This window comes from Manacus vitellinus, unplaced genomic scaffold (genome assembly GCF_001715985.3).
Source record: "Manacus vitellinus isolate BGI_N305 unplaced genomic scaffold, ASM171598v3 scaffold_36_pilon, whole genome shotgun sequence".
NCBI classification, from domain to species: Eukaryota; Metazoa; Chordata; class Aves; order Passeriformes; family Pipridae; genus Manacus; species Manacus vitellinus.
The window spans coordinates 3,604,410-3,621,587 of NW_021940508.1; the positions used below are offsets into that span (position 1 = coordinate 3,604,410).

The window sequence follows — 17,178 nt, forward strand, 5'->3', positions numbered from 1 at the left end:
TGCTGAATGCCAAGTGTGGCAGGAATAATATGGCCCTTGCTCAGGGTCCTTACAGACCTTACAGCACGGGTCTCCTTGAGGTTGTACCTGTTTATAACACAGCAGGTTTGGCCAACAACAATGCTTGTTTAGCTTCATGGAGATGATACGTAATAACAAAGGATTTTTCTCCTTTTGCCTTAATCCCACAAGGACTTGTTTCTGAATTATTTCTACTCTTGGCATTTCTATTCTTGAAGAGCCTCATCAATGGGGGCTGTGAGGATCTGGCTGTAAGGCAGTACCATCTTGGGGCCCTATGTGGAATACAGCCGATTTTCCCATCTGGTAAAACACTTAACCATATGTCTACAGGTGGGAAGAGGAATCCTGCTGAAGTCCATAGTGCCACACAGGACGCAGCCAACGTCAAGCGGCTGCTCAGGGTGGGGCTTTAAGCCACGTTCATCCCCAGCAGCCGGGAGGTAGGGTCAGGTGTTAGTCCTGCAGCTCAGCTCGCTGCCTGCTCTGTGGCTGTGCTCCCACAGCTCCTGGGAGGAATGGATATGAACTTAGTCGCTGTTTTGGTTGTTCTAGCAGTCACGGTCAGTCAGACGTCTGAGAGTAAGTAAAATTGTATTTTATCTATTTCTATACTTTATTCTCTTAAAGAAAAAAAAAAAAGACCCCAAGTGTGTCTACCTGGAATTGTGTTTGCTTAAGCCTTTGCAGCTCTGTACAGGACCAGAGTGGATAGCTTAGAGGTCTCTGCTGTAGCATGGGAAGATTCAAAAAGTGAAACCTGGCTGTCTTAACTCCACAGAGCAATTGGCATTTTCAGTGGAGTCACCTGAGCATTTCCTCAGCAAACTCGGTGTTTCCACAACAGATGTGGGCACTTTATCATTCTGTGAAGTGGCTTAAGCAAGAAAAAAGCCAAGTGAATTATTTGTCGTAGGAGACATTATCAAGAAGATAGCTGAAAGATTTTAGCTGCTGAAGGAGAAGCAGTGATCTCCTGAGGGAGCACCTAGTAAAATTTCAGTATTTTTTCAAAAGGATCTCTCTGGTTCAGGTGTGAATGCCTCCTTTCCAAGCTTCTCAGAGAGAATATGTTTAGAGAACCACTTAATCTTTTTTCTTTAAAGTGAAATTGCCCTGGGTGGCAAAGGTTTCAAAAACCTTTTTATGACAAACTTCAAGTAACTGATTTCTCTCACCAGAAAAGCAGTTTTGCATGCAGCTTTGCTCTGCATTCAGTAAAGCATGTCTTGAGGATTCAGGAGATCTAATAACACTTCCATAAAAATTTTAAAAAATTCAAACAAGATTGGCCAGTGCTGTGCTTGAATTCTTCATTTTTCAATGTAATTTTTATTGTTAAAAAAACTGTGTTCACAGAGAAGATAACTCAGATTCTGGAGCACTTCATCCTTTGGTGTGAACCTTTCTCAAGCTCCACTGGCTTCAGTAGGAGTAGGAATAATGGATTTCCTTAAAAATTTACACAACACACGGACAAAATCTGCCTTAAAACTTTATCCTGTTAAAATGGCAACTGCACCTGCTGGCATGGGAAAGCTTTTGTACTAGATTTATGATCTAGCCAGTCAGCAAGGTCTTGCACAATAGGACTGGCACGTACATGCAGAGGTCAAAGTAAAGGTTCTCTTAGAACATTCTTTTATACTGAATCACCTAGCACAGGGGAAATGCCTTTACCACCTAACTTTCCTCACCCAAACACACTCCATACTTGGCAATGATACTCAAATGATAGAACTGGCTGTCAGGGTACAGGCACAGCCTACCATGAGCTGAACTAGATTTGGCTTTAACCCAGTGTAGCCTTAGGCTTCCTAGGCTCTCCATTATGCATCCATTTATTTCAGGGTGACAGTACAGATATACAAGTGAGATTTGGGCTGGTACATGTAAACTTGCAAAAGTTTACTTTGCTTGTGGATGTGAATTGGTAGCTGTTGACAGAGGCCAGGAAAGCCATATGTTGGCCAAAACCATACCTGGTCACAGGAAAGAATGTGGCCTGGCCAGGCAATGCCAGAAAATGAGATCAAGATTATTTTGAAGACTGTGATGGGGATTTCCCCTGCCACAACCTCCACTCCTCCACCCCCACTCCCCATTCGACAGAAGTTTTTGCAATTTTACTTTAAAAAATCCTGATAGCCTTCTATAATCACATCTTAGTGCCAGGGATTTACAGAGTGCCATACCTGCAGTGAGGGGAGCAGCACTGCATGACAGACTATCAGCAGGTTGGACAAGAGAACTTATTTTAAAGATGGTTGGTTCGGGAATTTCAATTTGAGAAGACAGAAATTCTCTTTCAGAAGCTCCTACATGTACTTCATCTTGAAGACATGAAGAGAGAAATTTGGTAATCCTTACACAGTAATAGCATCTAAATCAAGTGTTGGATGCATAGGAATAACAATTAAATAAGACTGACTGAGACTTTCCAGAAGAATTATCTGCAGTTATCCAACTCAAGTTATTCTAATAATGCTCGTCCGGTGAGACCTAGGGTGATCTGTGCAGTGTTGGATATGGGTTCTCTGTTATCAAAATGTGTTGCTTTATAGATAAAAACAGATCTATATTCACATGACAGCTTCTTTTTGCACTTAAGTGCAAGGCATTATGAGGTTTGGTTTTGCTAGGCGAGGCACTAGATATTACTGTTTGTTTGACCACATCAATATTACACTCTGTTTTGCCAATTTACAGCCTGCATTTCCTTGGTGCTTTGTAATATAACCATCAAGGATGCTGTATAGGGACAGAGAGCTTGGAAGCTGATCATTATTTGATGGACAAAGACCAATCTGACAATCCTGATGTGTATGAAATACTCATCTGTCTATCTCCAGTCATTCTTCCAGCCTTGAAAATGTCCCTATTAACAGCAGTCCTCATAGCAAAAAGCATCACTGCATAACTTCATTTGTATTTATTCTTTGCCACAGAATTATATAGTATGATTTATAGATTTATACATTATTAATTATATTTGATTTAGAGTTATAGGTTAGAAACTGTTCTATCCTTTTTCATCTCTCAGAATTGTGCTTTAACTGTGTGTATCACCATGCAGTCAAAGCAGTAGGATGCACTAGCGCATTTTTCAGCATTTGAGTTCCCCTCTCAAGTCCAGCTATTAAGCAACCTCCTTGTTTTAACAGACTACAGCTATGCTACATTTGTCAAGGATTCTAGCATCCCACTTTGTTCACCTGTCAACCAGGATCAGAGCCTTCTGCACAATGAAATAGTTACTGGCTTGCATTAGGTTAAGCTGAAAAGACCTACCTTGAGGTGCTGGACTCTTAAAATAGCCTCAAGTTTGTTTCAAATGAAAGGAACATTTTCTGGCAGCTTCATGAACAAATGAGTACTAAATGAGCTGCCTTACAGTAATTTAAAGTGTACGTGATGTGATAGTAGATTTCCCTCCAAGGGCAGAGCCTGAATTCTATGTTCATAAGCCAACAACATGGGATTTAGGGCTGCAACTTGTCTGTGGCTATATTGATACTGGAGCATATCAACACTTTCCATGTTCTGGCTAAACAAGATATTAATCAAATTAATCAATGCAAATTGTTTTGTTTTGCTTTGTTCTTCCAGATGTACAAAGCCTACTTTGTAATCACAAAAGAATTCCATTGGGAAACACTAATGCTTGCAGCTAATAGCACAGGTGTGCCAAAGTTGTGCAATGGGTGCAGAGCTGCATCAGTTCAGCGTGAACTTGAGGTACATTAGTGGCAGGTCTCACATTTCAGCATAGAAACAGCAAATGCCTCAGATTTATGCTTTGGGGGAACCCGTCCTGCTCAGTAACATTATGTATATTTGCTGGGCTCCCTTAGTTTGTGTAAGTTCCAGAACTATTATTCTCGGTTTTTGGTCACATAAAAGAAAAACTACAGCATGGCCTTTCACTCAGCAGTCCGTGGGTCACAACCAGTGCAAAAAGGTTAATGAGGAGCTCTGCCAGCAGTACTGACAGTCTCCTCTGTGCTGCCGGCAGAATTCAGGAGGGAACACCAAAGGCCTGGTCAAAACACTAACTGCTAGAGTGAAACTTGTGAAGAAAAGAACTGTACAAGTCCTGCCTAAAGCAGCAATAATTGCTTTTAATATTTCTTGCCTGAACCCTACATGATGCAGCCTTCCTCAGCTGATTAACATGTGGCTCTCAAGTTTGAGAATGACAACGAAAAAAGTGAAGCAGAGGGATGAGAAAAGTTTCTGTGGACTAAGTTTGGCCAGGTAGCAAATAGGAAATGGAAAAAGAAACTTCAGGCAGTCAAAGAGACTTGATATTGATCAACTCAAGTGTAAAGACACATTATATATGAATAGTACTGACAGAGGTCTCGTACCATCAGATGCTTTGTTTTCACTGTGCTTCATTCCGAAGTACTCCACTTCCATCATAGAATGGTTTGGGTTGGAAGGGACCTTAAAAATCATCTAGATCCCTGCTGCCCTGGGCAGGGACACCTTCCACTGACCAGGTTGCCCAGGGCCCCATACAGCCTGGCCCTGAACACTTCCAGAGATGGGACATCCACAACTTCTCTGGGCAACTTGTGCCATTGTCTCACCACCCTCACAGTAAAGAATTTCTTCCTAACATCTAATTCCCAACATCTAATTCCTAACATCTAATGTAAACCCACCATTCTGCCTTAGGTACTGGAAGACTGCAATTAGGTGTCCCTGGAGCATTCTCTTCTCCAGGCTGAACAACCCCAACTCTTTCAGCCTTTCCTTATAGGAGAAGTGCTCCAGCCCTTTGATCATCTTCGTGGCCTCCTCTGGACTCGGTGCAGCAGGTCCATGTCCTGAAGGCCCCAGAGCCCCATCACATCAGTTCAAACTCACTGACTCACACTCTTCTACATTTAGGAGCAACATTTTAATAGAACAGCTGTCTAAGTCTAGAGAGACTAGACTGTTTGCTAAAGAGGGTGAGTTGTGAGGTAGACCAAACTCCTCTCTCTCTGCAATTGTAATGTCAAATTAAGGGGCTTTACTCGAGGAAAATGTGGAAAAAACAGAAGAAATAACAACCCTTTATTAAGAAATATATGAATGTTGGTAAAAAAAAAAAAAAGAAGAAAAAAACAGTAACACCAAACAAAACAACACCAGCAACAACAACTACAACAACAAGTCTAAAAGAATACTCCTCTGTCCTTTAGCACAGTCCCAATTACGGTCTGCAGGGGGCGCTGTTGGGCCGCTGGAGCTGTAGGACCTGCAGTACTGGTCACGGTCGGCAGGGGGCGCTGTTGGGCCGCTGGAGCTGTAGGACCTGCAGTACCTGGTCACGGTCGGCAGGGGGCGCTGTTGGGCCGCTGGAGCTGTAGGACCTGCAGTACCTGGTCACGGTCGGCAGGGGGCGCTGTAGGACTGATGGAGCTGTAGGACCTGCAGTACCCGGTCACGGTCGGCAGGGGGCGCTGTGGGCTCCGTCAGTCACCCGCGGGAAGAGGGGACCGGAGAGAGCGGTCCCGGACCACGAGGGGAAAACCGAGAAGGAGATGAGGGGGGTCCTCGCCTCCGTGGGGGCGACAAGGAAAGCAGGCAGCACACTCCCACGGGAACTCACCGCTGTCTCGAGTGGCGAGGACTCACCGCAGTCTCAGGTGATAGTGTCTCCAAAAACTCCTCCTCCTCTCCCGCGGGCAAGCAAAAACTCTCCGATGAAACACAGCAGCTCCGGCGGGCGGGACAGTCAGGCAGGTTGAAGCCAGCAGGATGGGAGGGCGAGCTCCCCAGGATTAGCAGCCAAAACCAAGCTAGACCTCCGGTCCCCCTCCCCAACGAAACTGCCTGTCTGCCCCCAGAGAGCCAGCCACACACACCCCCTGCCTCTCCCCTCCCAGCCAGAGTCTCCCCCCTGCTCCGCCTCTTCCTTTTCTTTCTCCAAATGAGTCGTTAGCCCCAGCCCGGCTACATCTTTGGTAATGCTAATAACTTCCCTCCCCCCACTCACTCCGTTTCTTCTCCCTTAGAGTGGAGCAGGGGGAAGGAAAATTCCCTGATTTCCTAATCTATAACAACAGCTTTTAACAGTTCTAGCTGAATGAAGATGAAAACACTAATCTCTAAATGCCAACCGCTTTGGATTCTTTCAGCCTTAAGAAAGTGACACAAAGATTTGACAGACTTCCAAGGAAACAAGCCACCATGGGAAGTTTAAATTAAGTTCACGTGCTACATTCCTTGAACAACAAGTGCTGTTTAAAAATAATTAAAAATTTTAGGAATTTTTTTTGTTGAGAAACAAATTAAGTGGGTTTGGGTTTTTTTTCAAATGTGCTAAATAACTTAAAAACCAATAGGTCTTTCCCTGTCAAGAGTTCCCAGGGAAAAAAATACCAAAACAGATAATACCACCTGCTAAAATAACAACAGAGCAATCCCTGAGGGGACCTGTCTCAGATCTATCACTAAGCTTGTTGGTCCTTTCCTCAGCAGCTGGTTAAAGAGGCTCAGTGTCAGACAACAGGTCTAAATAATTTTCGGTAAGCTGCTGTGTATTTCTGATTGTGCCACTGAGCCACAGAGACAAATGAAATGGACAGCACTGAAAAAATCTCATTGACTGATAAATGGCACATGAAAGGCCACCCATGTGGAAAACCACAGTTCTTTCCTTTTAACTACCTAGTAACTACCGTTACTAATATCCTTGACTTAAATGCTGAAACCACAAAAAATTATGATATTGGGTTGGGCAGATATCATTAGCTTTGCTTATTACCTCCTGCTTTGTTTGCACTTGCAGGATTAGAGTGAAGTTAGAGTAATAATGGAGCTGCAGGATGGCTCAGTGCTCCAGGAGAGTAACATCAGCTCTCCTAGGCTCTGGGGAAATACAGGAATTCCTTGGCTCACTGCTATAATCATTCTTCACACCCAGGAAAAAAAAAATCACTTTTAAAACTGGCTCCCATGTAAAAAGGTACCAGTTATCACAAATGCCACTGTCAGCAGAAGGTTGCTGATGACACTGTCATGTTCCCTGACAGGAAGTCCCCAGTGCCATGCATTCATCTGCGATTCAAAGATTAATTTCTATTTTCCATATTGTAGCTGCACTTTCATGCACAGAACAAAACCAAAAAAAAAAAAGAGACAGCTTCTTTTTCATTAAAAAAACTAGTGCAGATCAGAATTCCTTGAGGAATAGATACCAATGAAAGAAAGAAGCCTCCCCAGGCACACATCTCCAATAAAAAGTTACTAGCAGCCTCTCAATCTCCATAAGAAACACTTCTGTCTCTTTAGCAAGAACATAAGCACCACCTTGCTTACATGATACACAGAATTTCAGTCTGCTTTCTCTTCGTGTACTGACTATTTCACATGCAGTCTGCTACCCGTGTTCACGTCACAAGGCATAGCTTTTGTACAACTGCATGAATCGGGTGTCAGTGGCTTTAATGCTCCGGTTCAAAGGTTGCACTGTAAAGTGCAATACTGATGGTTTAGATCTGAGTAATCAGATCAAAACAAGCGATGTTTTTAAACATAAAGTAGGGTAGGGGCAAGATGCTGCCTTGAGGCCTCAGAAAAAAACTTACACTTAGTGATGTTCAATGAGCTGAATTTCCATTTGTGAACATCAATTAATTGGCTTCACAAGAAGTATGGTGTTGAAGAGAGAAAAGCAAAGGACAACAGGGAAATTACACAGGTAATGCTCAACACTTAATTAGTCCTTCTGGACCACGTGATTACTTATAGTCCTTTTCTCTGGGTTGTTGAGGAGACAAATGCTAGGTCAGTTGCTATCTTTCACCCTCCCTTCTGACTGTGAAATCCCAGGAGTCTGTCATCAGCCCCGCAGGTACAAAAGCCCCCCTGCAAGCTGCAGTGGACAGTGTGACTGCTCTCCAGCAACTCCTGCTCCCCTGCCTGCTGCTCAAACTCACTTCTACAGCTGTGCTAGCATCTGTTATTCCAGCACTCAGCAAGAACTCTTGTCAAGACCAGAGAACACAGTCTTCTTGCATACAGGAAAATTTTTGAACAGACTTCTTATCTCCTGCTTACAGGAACTGAAATTCATTCTCTGTCTTTTTTTCTATTGCTGTGAGTCTTGTGCTCAAAGCTAAATGATTACTTAGGCGACAGCATGGCTACGAAAAAAATTCAAACAAATAGGAAGAACACTCTCCCCACTTCTCCCAGATTAGTTCATGGTCTGGGACACAGGAGTCCTTGCTGTGCTCACTTTGAAGCACAGATTTAATCTTGAGACCTTCATCGTGGGTAGATCTCTAAGCAATATAGCTTTGTTTGTCCTTGAGCTGATGGAGGAAATACCTTTCTATGCCAGCACAGAGAAAATCAAATACCAAGATGTTAGTATTTGTCTTTAAAAAAACACAAAACCCCCCACAAACTACCTTGAATTACAATCTACTTCTTAAAGTTCAGTGACTTTTTATTTTCAAGATGGTATTAGCAACCAGGAAAAAATTCAGCAGATTATTCCCTAGAGGAGACACATTCAGGCATGGGAGTCCTTGAGGCAAAAGAAAACACAAATCCCAGCAACAGCATTAATAATTTCGAAAAGATAACAAGATAATGGCCCTGATTCTACCCCACAAGGCAGATCTTTTAAATTATACTCCTGACACTTTCTCTGTCATTAATGTTGGTGATCTTCTTCAAAAAAATTAAAATAATTTTGACAGGAAGCTGAACATGAGCCAGCAGTGTGCCCAGGTGGCCAAGAAGGCCAATGGCATCCTGGCCTGGATCAGGAACAGTGTGGCCAGCAGGACCAGGGAAGTGATTCTTCCCCTGTACTCAGCGCTGGTGAGGCCACACCTGGAGTGCTGTGTCCAGTTCTGGACCCCTCAGTTCAGGAAGGACATTGAGGTGCTGGAGCAGGTCCAGAGAAGAGCAACAAGGCTGGTGAAGAGACTTAAGCACAAGTCCTGTGAGGAGAGGCTGTGGGAGCTGGGGCTGTTCAGCCTGGAGAAGAGGAGGCTCAGGGGAGACCTCATCACTCTCTACAACTCCCTGAAAGGAAGCTGTAGTCAGGTGGGGATTGGTCTCTTCTTGCAGGCCATCAGCAGTAGGACAAGAGGGCACGGTCTTAAGCTCTGCCAGGGGAAGTTTAGGTTGGATATTAGGAAGAAATTTTTTACAGAGAGAGTAATCAGGCATTGGAATGGGCTGCCCAGGGAGGTGGTGGATTCACCACCCCTGGAGGTTTTTAAGATGAGACTGGATGTGGCACTTAGTGCCATGGTCTAGTAACTGTGGTGGTGTTGGATTTGATGATCTCGGAGGTCTTTTCCAACCAGGCTGATTCTATGATTCTAAATATTTTAAAATTATTTTTATTTTACTGTAACAAGCCTTTACATATGTGTGCACAAGGAGAGGTAAAATAAATTGTTCTTGAAACAACAAAAACATCAATCTCTCTTGTGGGAGAAGCTGAGAGGATAGTATCTCATAAGCTGTAAAGATAATTAACCTTTGACACCACTTTGAAATGCCCTTCAACTAACAGCATGGGGAGCAAACAGAAGTCTGAAGTCTGTCTGCAGTACAGGGCTGGTGGCTCACTGGGTGAATGGTGGGGTGACTCACATGACTGCTGTGCTGCAGCTGAGGAATATGGGCTTTCAGGAAGAGCGGGCTGGAAGGCAAGGAGAGGAAGCTGGCCTTTATGCAAGAGAGCAGCAGGAGTGCATGGAGCTCTGCCTGGGAATGGATGATGACCAACAGAGAGGTCACAGGTCAGGATTAGTGACGAGACCAACATGGGTGACGTGGTAGCAGGTGCCTGCTATAGATCGCCTCACCAGGAAGATGTAGCTGAGGCCTTCCTCAAACAGGTGGAAAAATCTTCAGATTCACAGGCCCTCATCTTCATGGAGCACTTTAACCACCCTGATATCTGCTGGAAGAGCAATACAGCTAAAGCAACTGCTCAGGCAATCCACAAGCTTTTTCAAGTGCATTGATGACATCTTCCACCACAAGTAATCAAGGAACTAGCAAGGAAAATCACTCAGCCGGACCAGATACTTACAAACAAGGCAAACCTGGTCAGGCACATGAAATCAGAGGCAGCGTTGGCTACAGAATCCATAAGATGGTGGAGTTTGGGACCCTAGGAGAAGGGAGCAGGGCAAAAAAGCAAGATCACAGCCCTGGATTTAATGAGAGCAGATTTACAGTCTCTTCAGAGACCTGTTTGGAAGAATTCCATGCAATATGGTCCTAGATAGGAGAGAGTTGAGCAGAGCAGGTGGATGTTCAAAGGCCACCGCTTCCAAGCTCTAGAAAGATCTGTCCTGACAAACAAAAAACTAAGCAGTGTGTCAAGAGGCCCGCATGGATGTGCTCAGAGCTTCTAACTAAACCTGAACATAAAAACAAAGTAAGGAACAAAGGGGTGGAGGCAGGGGCAGGTGACCCAGGTGGAGTCATATAGTTGTTATCTAATATGCAGGAATGGGGTTATGAAAGACAAAGACAAGACTGACCTGGAGCTGAATCTGTCAAGGGATGTGATGTGTAATAAAGTATTCCACAAGTAGATAAATAGCAAAAGAAAGAGGAGCAAATATGTGAACCCACTGCTAAACAGGACAGAGCAACTGGTGACAAATTACATGGATAAGGCTGACTGTACCTTGACTTCAGTAAAGGCTTTGATGCTGTCTCCTGTAATATCATCATAGACAAGATGACAAAGTATAGGACAGATGACTGAATAGTGAGGCAGACTGAAAACTGGAGGAAGGACCAGGTCCAGAGGGTTGTGATCAGTGGCACAAACCCCAGGGACCAATACTGTTCAACATCTTAATTAATGACCTGAATGATGGAAGAGAATGTGCCTGTGGCATGTTTTGCACAAGATAAAATACTGGGAGCAGTAGCTGATGCACTATATGGTTTTACTGACATTGAAATGGGCAGAGAGGAATCTCATGTCGTTAACAAGGGGAAACGCAAAGTCCTGCATCTGGAGAGGAATGATGGCAGACAGCAGTACATGCTGGGGGGCAGTAGGGAAGGGAAGTGGAAATCTGCTTGGTTCGTCTGCTTGGTTCATAGGATCTTTGGAGTCTGACAATGAGGGAAGGGGCATGAACACATGACTTGCTTGGTCACAGAATGGCTGCTTACCTCATACAGTGGTGGTAGTTATGCCAACCACGTTATCAGGGGCAGAGCTTAAGCAGGACCCAGGGACCAGGTGGCCCTGCTTGAGCAGGGGGCTGGACCCAATGACTTGCAGAGGTCCCTTCTGGTCTCAGCTCCTATGTGATTCTGTGCAGTCAAACTGTGCCTTGTCCCCTTCATATCTCTGTTCTAACATTGTTACTACACTTTTTAGCTTTGTTTCCTGGGGCCTTTAACTGTTGCACAAAGATTACAGAAGAAATTCCCAAAGGAATTCTCCGAAGAGTGGAGAGGTTTGAAATCCAGACAGCTGATGGCCTGTGTCACCTAGAAGCTGTTATGTAAGGAATATTTTGAGTCCTTTATTGGGAAAGGGAGTTAAAACCTATTAGGCATCATTGAAATAAGTATAATCTTGGAAAACTAATACAAATTCAATGAAAACACCATTGTTTGTGATTTAAGAACTGTCTTTCCTTGTGCTATTTAAATTTTTTTGGTAAAATTGAATTTCCTTTTCAGTACAATATTGATCATTATTCAGCCTGCACGTAGACTCTCGCTTTATTTTCAGAACTGAAAAATTACTCATGCACCTTAAGACTTCTCTGGTTTTTCCAATTATTAATCCCCTAAAAAACCTTACCTAAACTCATTAAATAAGCTTTACTTTTGTACATAAGCTATTTCTAATTTTATTTCTGGTACAATATCACACTGTTTGGGTTAAATTGGTACATTTGCTAGACTTTTGTATGGTAGTAATGACAATAATAATAATTATAGAGAGGTCTACTTATTTATTTTCAATAGAAATGTACTGCTTTGCACTGTGGTTCTTTTTGCATTGAAGTAGTAAAGCTTTCTTCAGATTTTGGAAGACAAGTTTAATCATGTAAAACTTAGATCCTGACTTTGACTTATTTGAAACTAAAAAAAAAAAAGTTAATAAGCACAGTATAAAATATAATTTACAATTAATCAAGTCTAACTTAATAGGTGAGTGCTAAGTATGATAATTTTCTTTGAAACTGACAACCAGTTTTTTCTCTGTCAGCCTCTATATAGAAGGCAAAAAGTTCTGTGTGAGTCCACGGATTAAAAAAGTTAAAAAATGGATGAAGAAGATGAAGCACAAGATTCACAGAAGAAAACTTCATGTTAGAAAGCAGAGAAGAACGAGGATTACTAAAAAGAAAGGACAGAAACAGTAGCATGATGAAGCAAGCCCCGTGATGAAGATACCTGTGGCATACGGCACTGTGAACAGAGATACCAGATTTCATCAACGATGGATGATTGTAGCATTAAAATGACTTTCTAAATGTCTATGTGCTAGAGAAAGCAGAGGCAGAAAACATCACTTGTACTCAGAACAATGCTGATCAGATTACCAGACAAATGACAAAGGCAATGTCTTGTAGCAAGTCTCTGCACCTCCTAGATCTATTGGCAGATTTAAATTCTCCTCTCTCTCACTCTGCTTTCATGGAAACCTCCCCTATGATTTCTATTTTAACATGGTAGTATGCTGTTCCTTCTTATTCCTCCATTTTTTCCAGTCCTATCCCAAAAATAGTTATTCTTCCCTGTCATCTTTGTGCTGTTACCTGTCTTGTTTCTATTCTTCCAGACATTAATCTTATTTCTTTCTTCATTTTACATAGTTTTGCAGATACCTTTTCAGATACTTTCAGTTTAAGTTTGCCAAAACAATATGTCTTTTACCTATTCCAAACAGGAATAGGTAAAACCATGTGTCTTTTACCTATTATCTGCTCCCAGCTGTTACTATCATGAAATATCATTGCAGTGATAATATCTGAGCCTGTTCATAGGACTCAAAGTGTGGCATGCAAAGCTATGCAATAAAGATCGTCTCTATTGCTTTTGTTCATTCAATTCCCTATTCAGATCCTTCAGCTGGGTCCTTCCTACCCTCTTTGCCGTATTTCTCATAATTTGTATTGAGGATTACACATGTCCACCAAGGTCTTTCTTTGAAGACTAGCAATGATGACAACCTGACTACCCACCTCCATAGCCTCTCTCCCACTGCATGGCACTGCCTGTCTCCTGTCACAATCTCTGGTTCCCTCCCTTCTTCCATGGAAACTTCAAACTAATTTAGAATTTCCACAGAGCCAGCTCAGTCAAAAGCACTTCTCCTCAGCGACACATACACAGACAGCAGCAAATGAGGGTTAAGAAAGGTCTTAAAAAGAGTAAGTGCCATAGAATGCACACACTGAGGGAGCCAAAAATTACATAATATAGCAGCATAATTCTGTTCCTCCTCTTCCCCTAATAATCAGTTTTTTTCATTCACTGCATTAGACCTAAATTAGCTCCTGTGTTTGTTTTGTAATCGTTATGTCTAACTACATACTGCAAAGTACGGGAGACGGCACGGCCAATGACAGGGGACAGAAACAGCTGCTGGTACATTCCCTAAATAAAAAACAAATGGAACATCTGTAGCAAGGTCACTAGAGATAAGTAGAACACTCCAACAAATGCAAATCTGGCGAAAGAAACTTGACTCCTTCCAAAACAGATAAACCAATTATCTTTCCTTACGAGCCAACAGCCTCCCAACAGGGATGAGGTAACTCATCTAACTCTTATTCCAAATTCTAGGGCATATTGTGTACCCCAGATAACATAGCTCCATCCTCTGCCTGCCAGCAGGAAGCCTGGATTGAATCCGGAGCAGGATCTGGGATTGCTCTCTGACTGAACCTGCACAGAGGCTCTTCCTCTGATGGCTGTGCTCAGCTGCTGAAGCAGAGGAGGTGACCCTGGAGGATGAAGCTGAAATGGCAAATGCTTTCCACCATTCCATTTGCATTCTGATGTTGTGCTGCCTGGACACCACACAGATACTTGAAGAATGGAATTTAGACAGAATCCAATCTCCTTGGGCCACAGTCAGCAGAGCACCAGGAATGCTAAATTGCTGAAACATTTTATAATATGGCATCAGTATCTTACTGTTTCTGGCAATTCTATTTTCTTCCTCATGTTCTGCTCTGGGTTCCAGATTTTACCATCATGCTTCCCTCTTGAGTCACAGATTCCTAGGTAGGTTTATGATGGCATCTCAGCTCCTAACAGCTATTCCATGAACCCAAACAGCAGCCTTTCGAGTGTACAAACTGTACTCAACATACTGACTAATGCATGGAGTGTACCCTCATTTCCATGCCTGTCCTATGGGAGACAGCATGGGGTAGGGGAGGAGAGGAGAAGGGAAGGGAGGGGAGGGGTCTGCATTGGTTTAGGCACAGGCTGCTGGGAAGCTCCATGCAGTCCTGGCTTACAGACCTATCCTCTGCCAATTGTAAGAACACAGCACAGCTGCAGTTGTCTCTCTGGTTTCAAAAGCAGTACAGATACTAGGCGATGACTTACCTTTGCACTGCCAGCTTTCCTGGCCCCCAAATCTTTGATTCTTATCTGTTCAGCAATTCCCAATTTGTATTTGAAATTATAACACTACTGTGGTTTCTCCTCTTACACATATCATAAAAAACCAGCCAAGTATGATTTAAATGCATTTTTGTAACTTTTAAAACCTGTAATTGATACAACGTCACAAATATTTTAAGACTCAGCCAGAACCGTAACTCAAATGTTATTGAAATATTTGCATTTACTGGACCTACTTTAAAATACAGGTTTTGATATTTTTGTTTAAATTTCCCAGTTCTTCAGATTGGGTGTTGTCTTCTATCATGTTATCCTGGAATCAGCAGACCAAACTGAGATGATTACGAGATGATAGAAGGCCACTCTCCACTACCAACTGTGTTTCAAATCTGAGTTCCTGTGCATTCTTTTGGGAATTGAATTAGAAATAACTTTTACTAGTCATTCAATCTAAAAAAACTTTCTTCCCTGATACTGGTATATGAAATATCAAAACAGCACTTGAGAGATCCACGGTCTTGTACAGTTTCACTTATCCCTGAACCCTAACACACATATATAGAGGAAAAACCTTCCCGTTTCCAAACTTTCATTTGTGTGATCTCACATTCTCTGTCCCTGAGCATTATTTTTGACCTTTGCTATTTTGTACTTGGCAAAAAATAAAATCAATGCCTTTTTCAGTAAAGTCATCTCAACATCTTGTTTTGTAGAAGAGATTATAAGGGCACATGACTTTGTTTTCCCTGAAAATCCTGGATAAAACTCTCTTTCCAATGGGTTTAGGTGCCTAAAGATGTAGTTGGCTGCATCTAAAAACCCCAGTGAGTATTTTAGTGGCTTAGAAGTGTAACTTCCATTGAATTAAGTCTGACTTAGGCCTGTAATAAATATTCTTGAAAATTCCAACAAATGCACTCCTAAAGGGTTTTAAGAAAGAGCTTAACAGATTATCATCTGGATTTTTTTTTGCTTATTTTAAGAGTTATTAACCTAATGTGACAGTCTCTATCTCTCTAGGAGGCTTTAAAACAATGTTACAGATAGCATTGCTTAAGAACTACTAAGCAGAAGCAAAGAAACTGTTGGATCTATTGAGACAAAACCAGCACCTCGAATTTGATACTCCGGCTTAAAACTAGAAGGTGAATCATCAGACTGCAAACACTTTTCTTTCAAAACAGTATCAGGTTAGGAGTTCCCACCCACTTTTACATAGCTGAAGAACGTTGAGAAAAACTCAAATTCAAACTCCTCTTTTATCAAAACAGCCTGAATTTTAACGGAGGAAGAGAATGTGTGCTCTCACTAGCACCATCTGAGCATGTTTCTGCTCCAAGGTTATTCCAAGTCATGCTGAGTTTCTCTGGTAATACCATCTTTATTAAATGGACCGGTCTTTTCTTAGGTTTCGTGCTCTAAGGTTACTGAAGTGCGGCATTCATTTTGGTGCATTAGTACAAATTAACAAATTCAGCCTTGATTAAAAATCTCCCTGGGCAGACTGGTTGAGCTCTAGAGCCATGAAAGGGAAATGACCTGCATTCTCACTAGCTGGGCTGCAAATAGTACCATCACATATCTGGAGCACAATTTGCTTAGAGGACTATAATTAATTACCTAAGAGGTTTGGAACAAGATTCACCAGCAACTTTAATGATATTAATGCAATCTTTATGAGAAATGAATACAAAACAATTGTAGTCTATTGCAACAGGAGTATTGGCCTATCCTTTCTTGTGAAGAAACATTTGTAATTCTTTTTGTAAGTATTCCCTTGTAATACACTCAGTGGCAGGAAAAGCAATAGTCTCATAAAGCTGAATAAAAAGAATAATGCTATTGACAACAATTATAACATAAAGTGTACTGATTAATAAGAAAGAGTAGTTTTTAGTTCTTAGGTTATAAAGAATTAGTCATCCAACTAGTCTGCAAGAGGGGGACGTCTGGATTAGATATAAATTTAAATTAGCATCTGGATCCATAAACATTCTGAGGAGGCAAATACATTGCTTTTAGCAGCATAGAGACCAGGTAAGTCTCTACCTACCCGGTAGAGATATCTAGACCACAGAAAAGAAAGCAATAATATGGATCACCTCCCCAAGCTAATTAGCAGTTAGTAATTTTGGCAGCTTTTTGTTAATCAGATCTGTTAAGATGTAACAAAGAAGATTGCTTTTTACATCTGCATTTATTGTTGACTATACACACACACAAAAAATTACAAAACCCAATTCAGACTTCACGGTTGTGAAAGCAAATACAACATCTGCCATAAAAAAACCACCACATAAGTGCAGGCTCACAGGTGAGCAGATTTACGGTGTCAGGGAGCAGGAAGGGCAGGTGACCCCAGAGCTGGACACAACAAGGCAGCAGGTAGGGCAGTGACCTCACCAAGGACACGCTCCCACAGTGCCCAAACAAACACGTAGAGCAGGGCCAGTGACAGTAAAAAAGGATCAACCAAGAGTCCAAGTTTCCAGGCAAATCTGTGGAGATGAGTAGGTCGGAGCTGAAGCTGGAAAGTCAGTGGGTCAGGATCAGCAAAGG

General features: G+C 42.3%; 1 protein-coding gene across 1 annotated transcript; it reads left to right on the forward strand.

Moving 5' to 3' along the window:
* The first annotated feature begins 480 nt into the window (after positions 1-480).
* Positions 481-12,796, forward strand: CCL28 (C-C motif chemokine ligand 28). Its single transcript, XM_018088279.2, has 3 exons — positions 481-603; positions 11,402-11,528; positions 12,245-12,796. Exons 1-3 carry the CDS (start codon positions 540-542, stop codon positions 12,399-12,401), a joined length of 348 nt encoding a protein of 115 aa, XP_017943768.1. The 5' UTR covers positions 481-539; the 3' UTR covers positions 12,402-12,796.
* Positions 12,797-17,178: the final 4,382 nt, after the last annotated feature.